Source organism: Sphaerodactylus townsendi, linkage group LG06 (assembly GCF_021028975.2).
Source record: "Sphaerodactylus townsendi isolate TG3544 linkage group LG06, MPM_Stown_v2.3, whole genome shotgun sequence".
Lineage (NCBI taxonomy): Eukaryota > Metazoa > Chordata > Lepidosauria > Squamata > Sphaerodactylidae > Sphaerodactylus > Sphaerodactylus townsendi.
This window is the reverse complement of record NC_059430.1, coordinates 125,364,947-125,382,289: the sequence shown is the minus strand read 5'-3', so window position 1 is coordinate 125,382,289 and position 17,343 is coordinate 125,364,947. Positions and strand designations below refer to the sequence as shown.

General features: G+C 84.0%; 1 protein-coding gene across 1 annotated transcript in view; it reads right to left on the bottom strand.

Moving 5' to 3' along the window:
* MEGF8 (multiple EGF like domains 8) overlaps positions 1-17,343 on the bottom strand; it is a 92,637-nt gene that overhangs the window by 25,850 nt on the left and 49,444 nt on the right. Inside the window, exons 22-23 of the mRNA XM_048501706.1 lie at positions 15,780-15,979; positions 15,180-15,390 (exon numbers count right to left, since the gene is read on the bottom strand). Coding sequence (XP_048357663.1) covers positions 15,180-15,390; positions 15,780-15,979 — 411 coding nt within the window. The remainder of the gene's footprint in view (positions 1-15,179; positions 15,391-15,779; positions 15,980-17,343) is intronic.

The window sequence follows — 17,343 nt, the reverse complement described above, 5'->3', positions numbered from 1 at the left end:
GGGGGGGGGGTGGGGGGGGGGGGGGGTGGGGGGGGGGGGGGGTGGGGGGGGGGGGGGGTGGGGGGGGGGGGGGGTGGGGGGGGGGGGGGGTGGGGGGGGGGGGGGGTGGGGGGGGGGGGGGGTGGGGGGGGGGGGGGGTGGGGGGGGGGGGGGGTGGGGGGGGGGGGGGGTGGGGGGGGGGGGGGGTGGGGGGGGGGGGGGGTGGGGGGGGGGGGGGGTGGGGGGGGGGGGGGGTGGGGGGGGGGGGGGGTGGGGGGGGGGGGGGGTGGGGGGGGGGGGGGGTGGGGGGGGGGGGGGGTGGGGGGGGGGGGGGGTGGGGGGGGGGGGGGGTGGGGGGGGGGGGGGGTGGGGGGGGGGGGGGGTGGGGGGGGGGGGGGGTGGGGGGGGGGGGGGGTGGGGGGGGGGGGGGGTGGGGGGGGGGGGGGGTGGGGGGGGGGGGGGGTGGGGGGGGGGGGGGGTGGGGGGGGGGGGGGGTGGGGGGGGGGGGGGGTGGGGGGGGGGGGGGGTGGGGGGGGGGGGGGGTGGGGGGGGGGGGGGGTGGGGGGGGGGGGGGGTGGGGGGGGGGGGGGGTGGGGGGGGGGGGGGGTGGGGGGGGGGGGGGGTGGGGGGGGGGGGGGGTGGGGGGGGGGGGGGGTGGGGGGGGGGGGGGGTGGGGGGGGGGGGGGGTGGGGGGGGGGGGGGGTGGGGGGGGGGGGGGGTGGGGGGGGGGGGGGGTGGGGGGGGGGGGGGGTGGGGGGGGGGGGGGGTGGGGGGGGGGGGGGGTGGGGGGGGGGGGGGGTGGGGGGGGGGGGGGGTGGGGGGGGGGGGGGGTGGGGGGGGGGGGGGGTGGGGGGGGGGGGGGGTGGGGGGGGGGGGGGGTGGGGGGGGGGGGGGGTGGGGGGGGGGGGGGGTGGGGGGGGGGGGGGGTGGGGGGGGGGGGGGGTGGGGGGGGGGGGGGGTGGGGGGGGGGGGGGGTGGGGGGGGGGGGGGGTGGGGGGGGGGGGGGGTGGGGGGGGGGGGGGGTGGGGGGGGGGGGGGGTGGGGGGGGGGGGGGGTGGGGGGGGGGGGGGGTGGGGGGGGGGGGGGGTGGGGGGGGGGGGGGGTGGGGGGGGGGGGGGGTGGGGGGGGGGGGGGGTGGGGGGGGGGGGGGGTGGGGGGGGGGGGGGGTGGGGGGGGGGGGGGGTGGGGGGGGGGGGGGGTGGGGGGGGGGGGGGGTGGGGGGGGGGGGGGGTGGGGGGGGGGGGGGGTGGGGGGGGGGGGGGGTGGGGGGGGGGGGGGGTGGGGGGGGGGGGGGGTGGGGGGGGGGGGGGGTGGGGGGGGGGGGGGGTGGGGGGGGGGGGGGGTGGGGGGGGGGGGGGGTGGGGGGGGGGGGGGGTGGGGGGGGGGGGGGGTGGGGGGGGGGGGGGGTGGGGGGGGGGGGGGGTGGGGGGGGGGGGGGGTGGGGGGGGGGGGGGGTGGGGGGGGGGGGGGGTGGGGGGGGGGGGGGGTGGGGGGGGGGGGGGGTGGGGGGGGGGGGGGGTGGGGGGGGGGGGGGGTGGGGGGGGGGGGGGGTGGGGGGGGGGGGGGGTGGGGGGGGGGGGGGGTGGGGGGGGGGGGGGGTGGGGGGGGGGGGGGGTGGGGGGGGGGGGGGGTGGGGGGGGGGGGGGGTGGGGGGGGGGGGGGGTGGGGGGGGGGGGGGGTGGGGGGGGGGGGGGGTGGGGGGGGGGGGGGGTGGGGGGGGGGGGGGGTGGGGGGGGGGGGGGGTGGGGGGGGGGGGGGGTGGGGGGGGGGGGGGGTGGGGGGGGGGGGGGGTGGGGGGGGGGGGGGGTGGGGGGGGGGGGGGGTGGGGGGGGGGGGGGGTGGGGGGGGGGGGGGGTGGGGGGGGGGGGGGGTGGGGGGGGGGGGGGGTGGGGGGGGGGGGGGGTGGGGGGGGGGGGGGGTGGGGGGGGGGGGGGGTGGGGGGGGGGGGGGGTGGGGGGGGGGGGGGGTGGGGGGGGGGGGGGGTGGGGGGGGGGGGGGGTGGGGGGGGGGGGGGGTGGGGGGGGGGGGGGGTGGGGGGGGGGGGGGGTGGGGGGGGGGGGGGGTGGGGGGGGGGGGGGGTGGGGGGGGGGGGGGGTGGGGGGGGGGGGGGGTGGGGGGGGGGGGGGGTGGGGGGGGGGGGGGGTGGGGGGGGGGGGGGGTGGGGGGGGGGGGGGGTGGGGGGGGGGGGGGGTGGGGGGGGGGGGGGGTGGGGGGGGGGGGGGGTGGGGGGGGGGGGGGGTGGGGGGGGGGGGGGGTGGGGGGGGGGGGGGGTGGGGGGGGGGGGGGGTGGGGGGGGGGGGGGGTGGGGGGGGGGGGGGGTGGGGGGGGGGGGGGGTGGGGGGGGGGGGGGGTGGGGGGGGGGGGGGGTGGGGGGGGGGGGGGGTGGGGGGGGGGGGGGGTGGGGGGGGGGGGGGGTGGGGGGGGGGGGGGGTGGGGGGGGGGGGGGGTGGGGGGGGGGGGGGGTGGGGGGGGGGGGGGGTGGGGGGGGGGGGGGGTGGGGGGGGGGGGGGGTGGGGGGGGGGGGGGGTGGGGGGGGGGGGGGGTGGGGGGGGGGGGGGGTGGGGGGGGGGGGGGGTGGGGGGGGGGGGGGGTGGGGGGGGGGGGGGGTGGGGGGGGGGGGGGGTGGGGGGGGGGGGGGGTGGGGGGGGGGGGGGGTGGGGGGGGGGGGGGGTGGGGGGGGGGGGGGGTGGGGGGGGGGGGGGGTGGGGGGGGGGGGGGGTGGGGGGGGGGGGGGGTGGGGGGGGGGGGGGGTGGGGGGGGGGGGGGGTGGGGGGGGGGGGGGGTGGGGGGGGGGGGGGGTGGGGGGGGGGGGGGGTGGGGGGGGGGGGGGGTGGGGGGGGGGGGGGGTGGGGGGGGGGGGGGGTGGGGGGGGGGGGGGGTGGGGGGGGGGGGGGGTGGGGGGGGGGGGGGGTGGGGGGGGGGGGGGGTGGGGGGGGGGGGGGGTGGGGGGGGGGGGGGGTGGGGGGGGGGGGGGGTGGGGGGGGGGGGGGGTGGGGGGGGGGGGGGGTGGGGGGGGGGGGGGGTGGGGGGGGGGGGGGGTGGGGGGGGGGGGGGGTGGGGGGGGGGGGGGGTGGGGGGGGGGGGGGGTGGGGGGGGGGGGGGGTGGGGGGGGGGGGGGGTGGGGGGGGGGGGGGGTGGGGGGGGGGGGGGGTGGGGGGGGGGGGGGGTGGGGGGGGGGGGGGGTGGGGGGGGGGGGGGGTGGGGGGGGGGGGGGGTGGGGGGGGGGGGGGGTGGGGGGGGGGGGGGGTGGGGGGGGGGGGGGGTGGGGGGGGGGGGGGGTGGGGGGGGGGGGGGGTGGGGGGGGGGGGGGGTGGGGGGGGGGGGGGGTGGGGGGGGGGGGGGGTGGGGGGGGGGGGGGGTGGGGGGGGGGGGGGGTGGGGGGGGGGGGGGGTGGGGGGGGGGGGGGGTGGGGGGGGGGGGGGGTGGGGGGGGGGGGGGGTGGGGGGGGGGGGGGGTGGGGGGGGGGGGGGGTGGGGGGGGGGGGGGGTGGGGGGGGGGGGGGGTGGGGGGGGGGGGGGGTGGGGGGGGGGGGGGGTGGGGGGGGGGGGGGGTGGGGGGGGGGGGGGGTGGGGGGGGGGGGGGGTGGGGGGGGGGGGGGGTGGGGGGGGGGGGGGGTGGGGGGGGGGGGGGGTGGGGGGGGGGGGGGGTGGGGGGGGGGGGGGGTGGGGGGGGGGGGGGGTGGGGGGGGGGGGGGGTGGGGGGGGGGGGGGGTGGGGGGGGGGGGGGGTGGGGGGGGGGGGGGGTGGGGGGGGGGGGGGGTGGGGGGGGGGGGGGGTGGGGGGGGGGGGGGGTGGGGGGGGGGGGGGGTGGGGGGGGGGGGGGGTGGGGGGGGGGGGGGGTGGGGGGGGGGGGGGGTGGGGGGGGGGGGGGGTGGGGGGGGGGGGGGGTGGGGGGGGGGGGGGGTGGGGGGGGGGGGGGGTGGGGGGGGGGGGGGGTGGGGGGGGGGGGGGGTGGGGGGGGGGGGGGGTGGGGGGGGGGGGGGGTGGGGGGGGGGGGGGGTGGGGGGGGGGGGGGGTGGGGGGGGGGGGGGGTGGGGGGGGGGGGGGGTGGGGGGGGGGGGGGGTGGGGGGGGGGGGGGGTGGGGGGGGGGGGGGGTGGGGGGGGGGGGGGGTGGGGGGGGGGGGGGGTGGGGGGGGGGGGGGGTGGGGGGGGGGGGGGGTGGGGGGGGGGGGGGGTGGGGGGGGGGGGGGGTGGGGGGGGGGGGGGGTGGGGGGGGGGGGGGGTGGGGGGGGGGGGGGGTGGGGGGGGGGGGGGGTGGGGGGGGGGGGGGGTGGGGGGGGGGGGGGGTGGGGGGGGGGGGGGGTGGGGGGGGGGGGGGGTGGGGGGGGGGGGGGGTGGGGGGGGGGGGGGGTGGGGGGGGGGGGGGGTGGGGGGGGGGGGGGGTGGGGGGGGGGGGGGGTGGGGGGGGGGGGGGGTGGGGGGGGGGGGGGGTGGGGGGGGGGGGGGGTGGGGGGGGGGGGGGGTGGGGGGGGGGGGGGGTGGGGGGGGGGGGGGGTGGGGGGGGGGGGGGGTGGGGGGGGGGGGGGGTGGGGGGGGGGGGGGGTGGGGGGGGGGGGGGGTGGGGGGGGGGGGGGGTGGGGGGGGGGGGGGGTGGGGGGGGGGGGGGGTGGGGGGGGGGGGGGGTGGGGGGGGGGGGGGGTGGGGGGGGGGGGGGGTGGGGGGGGGGGGGGGTGGGGGGGGGGGGGGGTGGGGGGGGGGGGGGGTGGGGGGGGGGGGGGGTGGGGGGGGGGGGGGGTGGGGGGGGGGGGGGGTGGGGGGGGGGGGGGGTGGGGGGGGGGGGGGGTGGGGGGGGGGGGGGGTGGGGGGGGGGGGGGGTGGGGGGGGGGGGGGGTGGGGGGGGGGGGGGGTGGGGGGGGGGGGGGGTGGGGGGGGGGGGGGGTGGGGGGGGGGGGGGGTGGGGGGGGGGGGGGGTGGGGGGGGGGGGGGGTGGGGGGGGGGGGGGGTGGGGGGGGGGGGGGGTGGGGGGGGGGGGGGGTGGGGGGGGGGGGGGGTGGGGGGGGGGGGGGGTGGGGGGGGGGGGGGGTGGGGGGGGGGGGGGGTGGGGGGGGGGGGGGGTGGGGGGGGGGGGGGGTGGGGGGGGGGGGGGGTGGGGGGGGGGGGGGGTGGGGGGGGGGGGGGGTGGGGGGGGGGGGGGGTGGGGGGGGGGGGGGGTGGGGGGGGGGGGGGGTGGGGGGGGGGGGGGGTGGGGGGGGGGGGGGGTGGGGGGGGGGGGGGGTGGGGGGGGGGGGGGGTGGGGGGGGGGGGGGGTGGGGGGGGGGGGGGGTGGGGGGGGGGGGGGGTGGGGGGGGGGGGGGGTGGGGGGGGGGGGGGGTGGGGGGGGGGGGGGGTGGGGGGGGGGGGGGGTGGGGGGGGGGGGGGGTGGGGGGGGGGGGGGGTGGGGGGGGGGGGGGGTGGGGGGGGGGGGGGGTGGGGGGGGGGGGGGGTGGGGGGGGGGGGGGGTGGGGGGGGGGGGGGGTGGGGGGGGGGGGGGGTGGGGGGGGGGGGGGGTGGGGGGGGGGGGGGGTGGGGGGGGGGGGGGGTGGGGGGGGGGGGGGGTGGGGGGGGGGGGGGGTGGGGGGGGGGGGGGGTGGGGGGGGGGGGGGGTGGGGGGGGGGGGGGGTGGGGGGGGGGGGGGGTGGGGGGGGGGGGGGGTGGGGGGGGGGGGGGGTGGGGGGGGGGGGGGGTGGGGGGGGGGGGGGGTGGGGGGGGGGGGGGGTGGGGGGGGGGGGGGGTGGGGGGGGGGGGGGGTGGGGGGGGGGGGGGGTGGGGGGGGGGGGGGGTGGGGGGGGGGGGGGGTGGGGGGGGGGGGGGGTGGGGGGGGGGGGGGGTGGGGGGGGGGGGGGGTGGGGGGGGGGGGGGGTGGGGGGGGGGGGGGGTGGGGGGGGGGGGGGGTGGGGGGGGGGGGGGGTGGGGGGGGGGGGGGGTGGGGGGGGGGGGGGGTGGGGGGGGGGGGGGGTGGGGGGGGGGGGGGGTGGGGGGGGGGGGGGGTGGGGGGGGGGGGGGGTGGGGGGGGGGGGGGGTGGGGGGGGGGGGGGGTGGGGGGGGGGGGGGGTGGGGGGGGGGGGGGGTGGGGGGGGGGGGGGGTGGGGGGGGGGGGGGGTGGGGGGGGGGGGGGGTGGGGGGGGGGGGGGGTGGGGGGGGGGGGGGGTGGGGGGGGGGGGGGGTGGGGGGGGGGGGGGGTGGGGGGGGGGGGGGGTGGGGGGGGGGGGGGGTGGGGGGGGGGGGGGGTGGGGGGGGGGGGGGGTGGGGGGGGGGGGGGGTGGGGGGGGGGGGGGGTGGGGGGGGGGGGGGGTGGGGGGGGGGGGGGGTGGGGGGGGGGGGGGGTGGGGGGGGGGGGGGGTGGGGGGGGGGGGGGGTGGGGGGGGGGGGGGGTGGGGGGGGGGGGGGGTGGGGGGGGGGGGGGGTGGGGGGGGGGGGGGGTGGGGGGGGGGGGGGGTGGGGGGGGGGGGGGGTGGGGGGGGGGGGGGGTGGGGGGGGGGGGGGGTGGGGGGGGGGGGGGGTGGGGGGGGGGGGGGGTGGGGGGGGGGGGGGGTGGGGGGGGGGGGGGGTGGGGGGGGGGGGGGGTGGGGGGGGGGGGGGGTGGGGGGGGGGGGGGGTGGGGGGGGGGGGGGGTGGGGGGGGGGGGGGGTGGGGGGGGGGGGGGGTGGGGGGGGGGGGGGGTGGGGGGGGGGGGGGGTGGGGGGGGGGGGGGGTGGGGGGGGGGGGGGGTGGGGGGGGGGGGGGGTGGGGGGGGGGGGGGGTGGGGGGGGGGGGGGGTGGGGGGGGGGGGGGGTGGGGGGGGGGGGGGGTGGGGGGGGGGGGGGGTGGGGGGGGGGGGGGGTGGGGGGGGGGGGGGGTGGGGGGGGGGGGGGGTGGGGGGGGGGGGGGGTGGGGGGGGGGGGGGGTGGGGGGGGGGGGGGGTGGGGGGGGGGGGGGGTGGGGGGGGGGGGGGGTGGGGGGGGGGGGGGGTGGGGGGGGGGGGGGGTGGGGGGGGGGGGGGGTGGGGGGGGGGGGGGGTGGGGGGGGGGGGGGGTGGGGGGGGGGGGGGGTGGGGGGGGGGGGGGGTGGGGGGGGGGGGGGGTGGGGGGGGGGGGGGGTGGGGGGGGGGGGGGGTGGGGGGGGGGGGGGGTGGGGGGGGGGGGGGGTGGGGGGGGGGGGGGGTGGGGGGGGGGGGGGGTGGGGGGGGGGGGGGGTGGGGGGGGGGGGGGGTGGGGGGGGGGGGGGGTGGGGGGGGGGGGGGGTGGGGGGGGGGGGGGGTGGGGGGGGGGGGGGGTGGGGGGGGGGGGGGGTGGGGGGGGGGGGGGGTGGGGGGGGGGGGGGGTGGGGGGGGGGGGGGGTGGGGGGGGGGGGGGGTGGGGGGGGGGGGGGGTGGGGGGGGGGGGGGGTGGGGGGGGGGGGGGGTGGGGGGGGGGGGGGGTGGGGGGGGGGGGGGGTGGGGGGGGGGGGGGGTGGGGGGGGGGGGGGGTGGGGGGGGGGGGGGGTGGGGGGGGGGGGGGGTGGGGGGGGGGGGGGGTGGGGGGGGGGGGGGGTGGGGGGGGGGGGGGGTGGGGGGGGGGGGGGGTGGGGGGGGGGGGGGGTGGGGGGGGGGGGGGGTGGGGGGGGGGGGGGGTGGGGGGGGGGGGGGGTGGGGGGGGGGGGGGGTGGGGGGGGGGGGGGGTGGGGGGGGGGGGGGGTGGGGGGGGGGGGGGGTGGGGGGGGGGGGGGGTGGGGGGGGGGGGGGGTGGGGGGGGGGGGGGGTGGGGGGGGGGGGGGGTGGGGGGGGGGGGGGGTGGGGGGGGGGGGGGGTGGGGGGGGGGGGGGGTGGGGGGGGGGGGGGGTGGGGGGGGGGGGGGGTGGGGGGGGGGGGGGGTGGGGGGGGGGGGGGGTGGGGGGGGGGGGGGGTGGGGGGGGGGGGGGGTGGGGGGGGGGGGGGGTGGGGGGGGGGGGGGGTGGGGGGGGGGGGGGGTGGGGGGGGGGGGGGGTGGGGGGGGGGGGGGGTGGGGGGGGGGGGGGGTGGGGGGGGGGGGGGGTGGGGGGGGGGGGGGGTGGGGGGGGGGGGGGGTGGGGGGGGGGGGGGGTGGGGGGGGGGGGGGGTGGGGGGGGGGGGGGGTGGGGGGGGGGGGGGGTGGGGGGGGGGGGGGGTGGGGGGGGGGGGGGGTGGGGGGGGGGGGGGGTGGGGGGGGGGGGGGGTGGGGGGGGGGGGGGGTGGGGGGGGGGGGGGGTGGGGGGGGGGGGGGGTGGGGGGGGGGGGGGGTGGGGGGGGGGGGGGGTGGGGGGGGGGGGGGGTGGGGGGGGGGGGGGGTGGGGGGGGGGGGGGGTGGGGGGGGGGGGGGGTGGGGGGGGGGGGGGGTGGGGGGGGGGGGGGGTGGGGGGGGGGGGGGGTGGGGGGGGGGGGGGGTGGGGGGGGGGGGGGGTGGGGGGGGGGGGGGGTGGGGGGGGGGGGGGGTGGGGGGGGGGGGGGGTGGGGGGGGGGGGGGGTGGGGGGGGGGGGGGGTGGGGGGGGGGGGGGGTGGGGGGGGGGGGGGGTGGGGGGGGGGGGGGGTGGGGGGGGGGGGGGGTGGGGGGGGGGGGGGGTGGGGGGGGGGGGGGGTGGGGGGGGGGGGGGGTGGGGGGGGGGGGGGGTGGGGGGGGGGGGGGGTGGGGGGGGGGGGGGGTGGGGGGGGGGGGGGGTGGGGGGGGGGGGGGGTGGGGGGGGGGGGGGGTGGGGGGGGGGGGGGGTGGGGGGGGGGGGGGGTGGGGGGGGGGGGGGGTGGGGGGGGGGGGGGGTGGGGGGGGGGGGGGGTGGGGGGGGGGGGGGGTGGGGGGGGGGGGGGGTGGGGGGGGGGGGGGGTGGGGGGGGGGGGGGGTGGGGGGGGGGGGGGGTGGGGGGGGGGGGGGGTGGGGGGGGGGGGGGGTGGGGGGGGGGGGGGGTGGGGGGGGGGGGGGGTGGGGGGGGGGGGGGGTGGGGGGGGGGGGGGGTGGGGGGGGGGGGGGGTGGGGGGGGGGGGGGGTGGGGGGGGGGGGGGGTGGGGGGGGGGGGGGGTGGGGGGGGGGGGGGGTGGGGGGGGGGGGGGGTGGGGGGGGGGGGGGGTGGGGGGGGGGGGGGGTGGGGGGGGGGGGGGGTGGGGGGGGGGGGGGGTGGGGGGGGGGGGGGGTGGGGGGGGGGGGGGGTGGGGGGGGGGGGGGGTGGGGGGGGGGGGGGGTGGGGGGGGGGGGGGGTGGGGGGGGGGGGGGGTGGGGGGGGGGGGGGGTGGGGGGGGGGGGGGGTGGGGGGGGGGGGGGGTGGGGGGGGGGGGGGGTGGGGGGGGGGGGGGGTGGGGGGGGGGGGGGGTGGGGGGGGGGGGGGGTGGGGGGGGGGGGGGGTGGGGGGGGGGGGGGGTGGGGGGGGGGGGGGGTGGGGGGGGGGGGGGGTGGGGGGGGGGGGGGGTGGGGGGGGGGGGGGGTGGGGGGGGGGGGGGGTGGGGGGGGGGGGGGGTGGGGGGGGGGGGGGGTGGGGGGGGGGGGGGGTGGGGGGGGGGGGGGGTGGGGGGGGGGGGGGGTGGGGGGGGGGGGGGGTGGGGGGGGGGGGGGGTGGGGGGGGGGGGGGGTGGGGGGGGGGGGGGGTGGGGGGGGGGGGGGGTGGGGGGGGGGGGGGGTGGGGGGGGGGGGGGGTGGGGGGGGGGGGGGGTGGGGGGGGGGGGGGGTGGGGGGGGGGGGGGGTGGGGGGGGGGGGGGGTGGGGGGGGGGGGGGGTGGGGGGGGGGGGGGGTGGGGGGGGGGGGGGGTGGGGGGGGGGGGGGGTGGGGGGGGGGGGGGGTGGGGGGGGGGGGGGGTGGGGGGGGGGGGGGGTGGGGGGGGGGGGGGGTGGGGGGGGGGGGGGGTGGGGGGGGGGGGGGGTGGGGGGGGGGGGGGGTGGGGGGGGGGGGGGGTGGGGGGGGGGGGGGGTGGGGGGGGGGGGGGGTGGGGGGGGGGGGGGGTGGGGGGGGGGGGGGGTGGGGGGGGGGGGGGGTGGGGGGGGGGGGGGGTGGGGGGGGGGGGGGGTGGGGGGGGGGGGGGGTGGGGGGGGGGGGGGGTGGGGGGGGGGGGGGGTGGGGGGGGGGGGGGGTGGGGGGGGGGGGGGGTGGGGGGGGGGGGGGGTGGGGGGGGGGGGGGGTGGGGGGGGGGGGGGGTGGGGGGGGGGGGGGGTGGGGGGGGGGGGGGGTGGGGGGGGGGGGGGGTGGGGGGGGGGGGGGGTGGGGGGGGGGGGGGGTGGGGGGGGGGGGGGGTGGGGGGGGGGGGGGGTGGGGGGGGGGGGGGGTGGGGGGGGGGGGGGGTGGGGGGGGGGGGGGGTGGGGGGGGGGGGGGGTGGGGGGGGGGGGGGGTGGGGGGGGGGGGGGGTGGGGGGGGGGGGGGGTGGGGGGGGGGGGGGGTGGGGGGGGGGGGGGGTGGGGGGGGGGGGGGGTGGGGGGGGGGGGGGGTGGGGGGGGGGGGGGGTGGGGGGGGGGGGGGGTGGGGGGGGGGGGGGGTGGGGGGGGGGGGGGGTGGGGGGGGGGGGGGGTGGGGGGGGGGGGGGGTGGGGGGGGGGGGGGGTGGGGGGGGGGGGGGGTGGGGGGGGGGGGGGGTGGGGGGGGGGGGGGGTGGGGGGGGGGGGGGGTGGGGGGGGGGGGGGGTGGGGGGGGGGGGGGGTGGGGGGGGGGGGGGGTGGGGGGGGGGGGGGGTGGGGGGGGGGGGGGGTGGGGGGGGGGGGGGGTGGGGGGGGGGGGGGGTGGGGGGGGGGGGGGGTGGGGGGGGGGGGGGGTGGGGGGGGGGGGGGGTGGGGGGGGGGGGGGGTGGGGGGGGGGGGGGGTGGGGGGGGGGGGGGGTGGGGGGGGGGGGGGGTGGGGGGGGGGGGGGGTGGGGGGGGGGGGGGGTGGGGGGGGGGGGGGGTGGGGGGGGGGGGGGGTGGGGGGGGGGGGGGGTGGGGGGGGGGGGGGGTGGGGGGGGGGGGGGGTGGGGGGGGGGGGGGGTGGGGGGGGGGGGGGGTGGGGGGGGGGGGGGGTGGGGGGGGGGGGGGGTGGGGGGGGGGGGGGGTGGGGGGGGGGGGGGGTGGGGGGGGGGGGGGGTGGGGGGGGGGGGGGGTGGGGGGGGGGGGGGGTGGGGGGGGGGGGGGGTGGGGGGGGGGGGGGGTGGGGGGGGGGGGGGGTGGGGGGGGGGGGGGGTGGGGGGGGGGGGGGGTGGGGGGGGGGGGGGGTGGGGGGGGGGGGGGGTGGGGGGGGGGGGGGGTGGGGGGGGGGGGGGGTGGGGGGGGGGGGGGGTGGGGGGGGGGGGGGGTGGGGGGGGGGGGGGGTGGGGGGGGGGGGGGGTGGGGGGGGGGGGGGGTGGGGGGGGGGGGGGGTGGGGGGGGGGGGGGGTGGGGGGGGGGGGGGGTGGGGGGGGGGGGGGGTGGGGGGGGGGGGGGGTGGGGGGGGGGGGGGGTGGGGGGGGGGGGGGGTGGGGGGGGGGGGGGGTGGGGGGGGGGGGGGGTGGGGGGGGGGGGGGGTGGGGGGGGGGGGGGGTGGGGGGGGGGGGGGGTGGGGGGGGGGGGGGGTGGGGGGGGGGGGGGGTGGGGGGGGGGGGGGGTGGGGGGGGGGGGGGGTGGGGGGGGGGGGGGGTGGGGGGGGGGGGGGGTGGGGGGGGGGGGGGGTGGGGGGGGGGGGGGGTGGGGGGGGGGGGGGGTGGGGGGGGGGGGGGGTGGGGGGGGGGGGGGGTGGGGGGGGGGGGGGGTGGGGGGGGGGGGGGGTGGGGGGGGGGGGGGGTGGGGGGGGGGGGGGGTGGGGGGGGGGGGGGGTGGGGGGGGGGGGGGGTGGGGGGGGGGGGGGGTGGGGGGGGGGGGGGGTGGGGGGGGGGGGGGGTGGGGGGGGGGGGGGGTGGGGGGGGGGGGGGGTGGGGGGGGGGGGGGGTGGGGGGGGGGGGGGGTGGGGGGGGGGGGGGGTGGGGGGGGGGGGGGGTGGGGGGGGGGGGGGGTGGGGGGGGGGGGGGGTGGGGGGGGGGGGGGGTGGGGGGGGGGGGGGGTGGGGGGGGGGGGGGGTGGGGGGGGGGGGGGGTGGGGGGGGGGGGGGGTGGGGGGGGGGGGGGGTGGGGGGGGGGGGGGGTGGGGGGGGGGGGGGGTGGGGGGGGGGGGGGGTGGGGGGGGGGGGGGGTGGGGGGGGGGGGGGGTGGGGGGGGGGGGGGGTGGGGGGGGGGGGGGGTGGGGGGGGGGGGGGGTGGGGGGGGGGGGGGGTGGGGGGGGGGGGGGGTGGGGGGGGGGGGGGGTGGGGGGGGGGGGGGGTGGGGGGGGGGGGGGGTGGGGGGGGGGGGGGGTGGGGGGGGGGGGGGGTGGGGGGGGGGGGGGGTGGGGGGGGGGGGGGGTGGGGGGGGGGGGGGGTGGGGGGGGGGGGGGGTGGGGGGGGGGGGGGGTGGGGGGGGGGGGGGGTGGGGGGGGGGGGGGGTGGGGGGGGGGGGGGGTGGGGGGGGGGGGGGGTGGGGGGGGGGGGGGGTGGGGGGGGGGGGGGGTGGGGGGGGGGGGGGGTGGGGGGGGGGGGGGGTGGGGGGGGGGGGGGGTGGGGGGGGGGGGGGGTGGGGGGGGGGGGGGGTGGGGGGGGGGGGGGGTGGGGGGGGGGGGGGGTGGGGGGGGGGGGGGGTGGGGGGGGGGGGGGGTGGGGGGGGGGGGGGGTGGGGGGGGGGGGGGGTGGGGGGGGGGGGGGGTGGGGGGGGGGGGGGGTGGGGGGGGGGGGGGGTGGGGGGGGGGGGGGGTGGGGGGGGGGGGGGGTGGGGGGGGGGGGGGGTGGGGGGGGGGGGGGGTGGGGGGGGGGGGGGGTGGGGGGGGGGGGGGGTGGGGGGGGGGGGGGGTGGGGGGGGGGGGGGGTGGGGGGGGGGGGGGGTGGGGGGGGGGGGGGGTGGGGGGGGGGGGGGGTGGGGGGGGGGGGGGGTGGGGGGGGGGGGGGGTGGGGGGGGGGGGGGGTGGGGGGGGGGGGGGGTGGGGGGGGGGGGGGGTGGGGGGGGGGGGGGGTGGGGGGGGGGGGGGGTGGGGGGGGGGGGGGGTGGGGGGGGGGGGGGGTGGGGGGGGGGGGGGGTGGGGGGGGGGGGGGGTGGGGGGGGGGGGGGGTGGGGGGGGGGGGGGGTGGGGGGGGGGGGGGGTGGGGGGGGGGGGGGGTGGGGGGGGGGGGGGGTGGGGGGGGGGGGGGGTGGGGGGGGGGGGGGGTGGGGGGGGGGGGGGGTGGGGGGGGGGGGGGGTGGGGGGGGGGGGGGGTGGGGGGGGGGGGGGGTGGGGGGGGGGGGGGGTGGGGGGGGGGGGGGGTGGGGGGGGGGGGGGGTGGGGGGGGGGGGGGGTGGGGGGGGGGGGGGGTGGGGGGGGGGGGGGGTGGGGGGGGGGGGGGGTGGGGGGGGGGGGGGGTGGGGGGGGGGGGGGGTGGGGGGGGGGGGGGGTGGGGGGGGGGGGGGGTGGGGGGGGGGGGGGGTGGGGGGGGGGGGGGGTGGGGGGGGGGGGGGGTGGGGGGGGGGGGGGGTGGGGGGGGGGGGGGGTGGGGGGGGGGGGGGGTGGGGGGGGGGGGGGGTGGGGGGGGGGGGGGGTGGGGGGGGGGGGGGGTGGGGGGGGGGGGGGCCACAGCTCAGGCGGCAGAGCTGGGAATCAAACCCGGTTCCTCCAGATTAGATACATGAGCTCTTAACCTCCTACGCCACTGCTGCTCACTGCTCAAGAACAGTGCATCACAGAGGCGATATTACACAATGAGGGACCGCGTAAAACACACTGCAGTTTCTAAAGAGCTGTGGATACTTTTTTCCCCAACAGATAAGGCCTGGGGAATACTGAGGAATTTGTCGGATTTGGGGAAGGCACCCCCAAAATATTTTGCTGCTGCCAGACATGATTGCAGGCAAAAGCCTGCTCTAGATAGAAGAAGAAGAGGAGGAGGAGAAGGAGTTTGGATTTTTACCCCTCCCCCTATATATGTAGGAAACTCAAAGGGGCTTATGATCTCCTTTCTCTTCCCCCCTCACAACACAGGGAACAAACTGTGTGTGGTGAGAAGCAGTCAGTGGTTTGCAAGAAAGGGGCAAGAAAGAAATTGCCTGACTCCAACAGTCACACTCCGCCACTAAGCCATGCCATAGAACAGTGATGGCGAACCTTTTCGAGACCGAGTGCCCGAACTGCAACCCAAAACCCACTTATTTATCGCAAAGTGCCAACACGGCAATTTAACCTGAATACTGAGGCTTCAGTTTAGAAAAAATGGTTGGATCCGAGGCGTGCGTTACTCGGGAATAAGCTTGGCGGTAGTTGTTGGCTTTGCTTTGAAGCAACCGTGCAACTCTTCGAACGGCTGAACCACGACCCTAGGAGGGTTTACTCAGAAGCAAGCCCCATTGCCAGCGACCGAGCTTACTCCCAGGTAAAGGATCGCGCTTTAGTTCTTTGAATGAAAATCAGTGGGGGTTAACAGCACTTAACAGGGTTACCTATACTGCTTCCCTAAAACTAGGCCTTAGGTTTAATGCTAATAATCAGTCCCAGCGGCCCAGGCCAGCCTAGGTGTGTGGGAGGGAGGCGATCCCCCCTACATGATGAACTCTGTTTGCGTGTGCCCACAGAGAGGTCTCTGAGTGCCACCTCTGGCACCCATGCCATAGGTTCGCCATCACTGCCATAGAAGAATCAATTCAATAAGCCTTTGTTGGCATGCAGAACATACAATATAAATACAGTTAAAATTACTAGATAAAACTTCACACTGGATCATAAGTTCAGTTCGCAAACCTCAGCCAGAAACTTTGCCACTGCGAGACAACAGTCAAGGTCATTACAGTTGAAGAGCATATTTACTTTATCAAGCTCTGTCAGGGTTTTCATAGAGTCAATGATTTGTAATAATAAGCTGGATCTTGGTTTCTGGTAAAGTGGGCAGTGGAGGAGAATGTGCGCAATGGAATCCAGCTGCTCTGGGCTGCAGGGGCAAAGCCTCTTATCGTTTGGTAGACCCTTGAGTCTTCCTCTATGGAGCGGGGATGGCATAATATTAAATCTAGCCAGCATGTAGGCTCTCTTATATATAGGGTTGGTAAGCGCTGCAATATAGTAGGCTGGGTTTCCTCTTATCGTTTGGTAGACCCTTGAGTCTTCCTCTATGGAGCAGGGATGGCATAATATTAAATCTAGCCAGCATGTAGGCTCTCCTATATATAGGGTTGGTAAGCGCTGCAATATAGTAGGCTGGGTTCCCCTGCACAAATGGAATTGCCACGTTTGTTGGCGAGCAGGATTTGTTGGCCAACCATAGAAGAATCCAAGGCTCCATCAGGCTGGAGGGGGCTGTCCATCTCTCTCACCTGGGATCCCCGTAGTAGCCAGGGGCGCAGCGCTCACAGTGAAGACCCTCCGTGGGAGGGGCACAGTAACAGGCCCCCGTGGTTCCGTGGCAGAATCCCATTTCCTCCAGGCCATGCCCATTGCAAGCACACTCCCGACAGCCGCCCTGGTGCGTCGCGTTCCCATAGCTGCCTGGACGGCAAAGGTGGCAGCTTTCGCCGTGCGTCCAGTCTACGAGCAGAGGAGGAACAGGAGGATATAAAAAGTGCAAAGTATTTATTTAATATTTATTTATTGTTTAGATTTGTAGACCGCCCTATCCCCAAGGGGCTCTGGGCGGCGCACAACCACATCAACATATATACAGTTTATAACAAACTAAACAATTATTACATTTACTAAAATCCGTTAAAACCATTAAAACAGCGGTCAGTACAATAATAACGGGCGTCCCATAACCCAATTTATTAAAAAGCCTCCCCAAAAGGAGGGAACGGCCGGGCTCCTCCCTAGGAGGGTAACGTAAATAAAAATAGAATGGTATGCAGGCATGGGAGGGGGAAGGAAGAGGAGAGGCGGCCCGGCAGGGCAGGATGCAGGGATGGGGAACGGCGACTCACTCTGGCACTCGTCGCAAACACCGGGTCCCTGGGCTGCACAGCTGCTGTGGAAGTGGCACCCGCAGTCCACGCTGCACTGCACCCCGACAGAGCTGCCGTTGGGGGGCCCCATGCCCAGCTCGGAGGTCCAGCCCAGGTCGCACAGGCAGGTGAAGTTGGGGGTGCCGCTGCATTCCCCGTGGGCACATTCATCGTAGCAGCTGGCAGGGAGTGGAGGAAAGACACAACAGTAAGCAAGAGACTGTCCTGCTCAAGATGAACCCTCCGAAAGGCCCACCTGCACCCCACCTACTTCCTGGATGTTTCCCTGTGCGAGCCCCGGTCATTACTGGCCCAGGGGGCAACATCACATCACAACATTTACTAGGCAGACTATGTTTGCAAGGTGGTTTGCCATTGCCTTCCCCAGACATCTACACCAGGGGTCTTCAAACTATGGCCCTCCAAATGTTCATGGACTACAATTCCCATCAGCCCCTGCCAGCATGGCCAAGTGGGAGGGCTCATGGGAATTGTAGTCTATGAACATCTGGAGGGTCATAGTTTGAAGACCCCTGATCTACACTTACCCCCAGCAAGCTGGGTGTTCATTTTGCAGGCCTTGACAGGAAGGGGCGCTGAGTCAACCTTGAGTCAGCGATCTGAAACCTGTCAAGCCCTGGATCTGGGCCAATGTCGGACTCAGTGATTATGATCAGAAATCTTTACTGGCAGACAGCAGCATGGCCTAGAAGAAGCCAATTCTAAAGACTGGGTCTTCTAGCACCCTTTTAATGCCCCAACGGTGCCCCCCTCCCTTCCATCCCCAGGAAGTCTATAAAATGATGTATGGGATAGAAAATGTTGACAGAGGGAATTTTTTCTCTCTTTCTCACAATACTAGAATCAGGGGTCATTCATTGAAAATGCTGGGGGGAAGAATTAGGACTAATAAAAGGAAACACTTCTTCACGCAACGTGTGATTGGTGTTTGGAATATGCTGCCACAGGAGGTGGTGATGGCCACTAACCTGGATAGCTTGAAAAGGGGCTTGGACAGATTTATGGAGGAGAAGTCGATCTATGGCTACCAATCTTGATCCTCTTTGATCTGAGATTGCAAATGCCTTAACAGTCCAAGTGCTCGGGAGCAACAGCCGCAGAAGGCCATTGCTTTCACCTCCTGCATGTGAGCTCCCAAAGGTACCTGGTGGGCCACTGCGAGTAGCAGAGGGCTGGACTAGATGGACTCTGGTCTGATCCAGCTGGCTTGTTCTTATGTTCTTAAGATCAAAGTAAAGCATCACAAAGCAAGAAGATGACAATCGTTCATTCTCCAGCCGACAGGTTCTCAGCTCAACTGGCGCTTGGGCACAATCTACATACTACAGGTTACAAAGTACAAAGGTGGCAGGAAGCCCATTATCATTGCAGGAACCAGAGCCCCGGATGATGCCAGGGGTGCTACCTGACGAACCCGACTTCTGTCAGGATCAAACTTAGGGTGTGAGAAGAGCTTTGACTGCAGTTCTACAGCTGACCACACTGTGCCACGGGGTACAGGGGCCACTAAAGAAAAGAACCC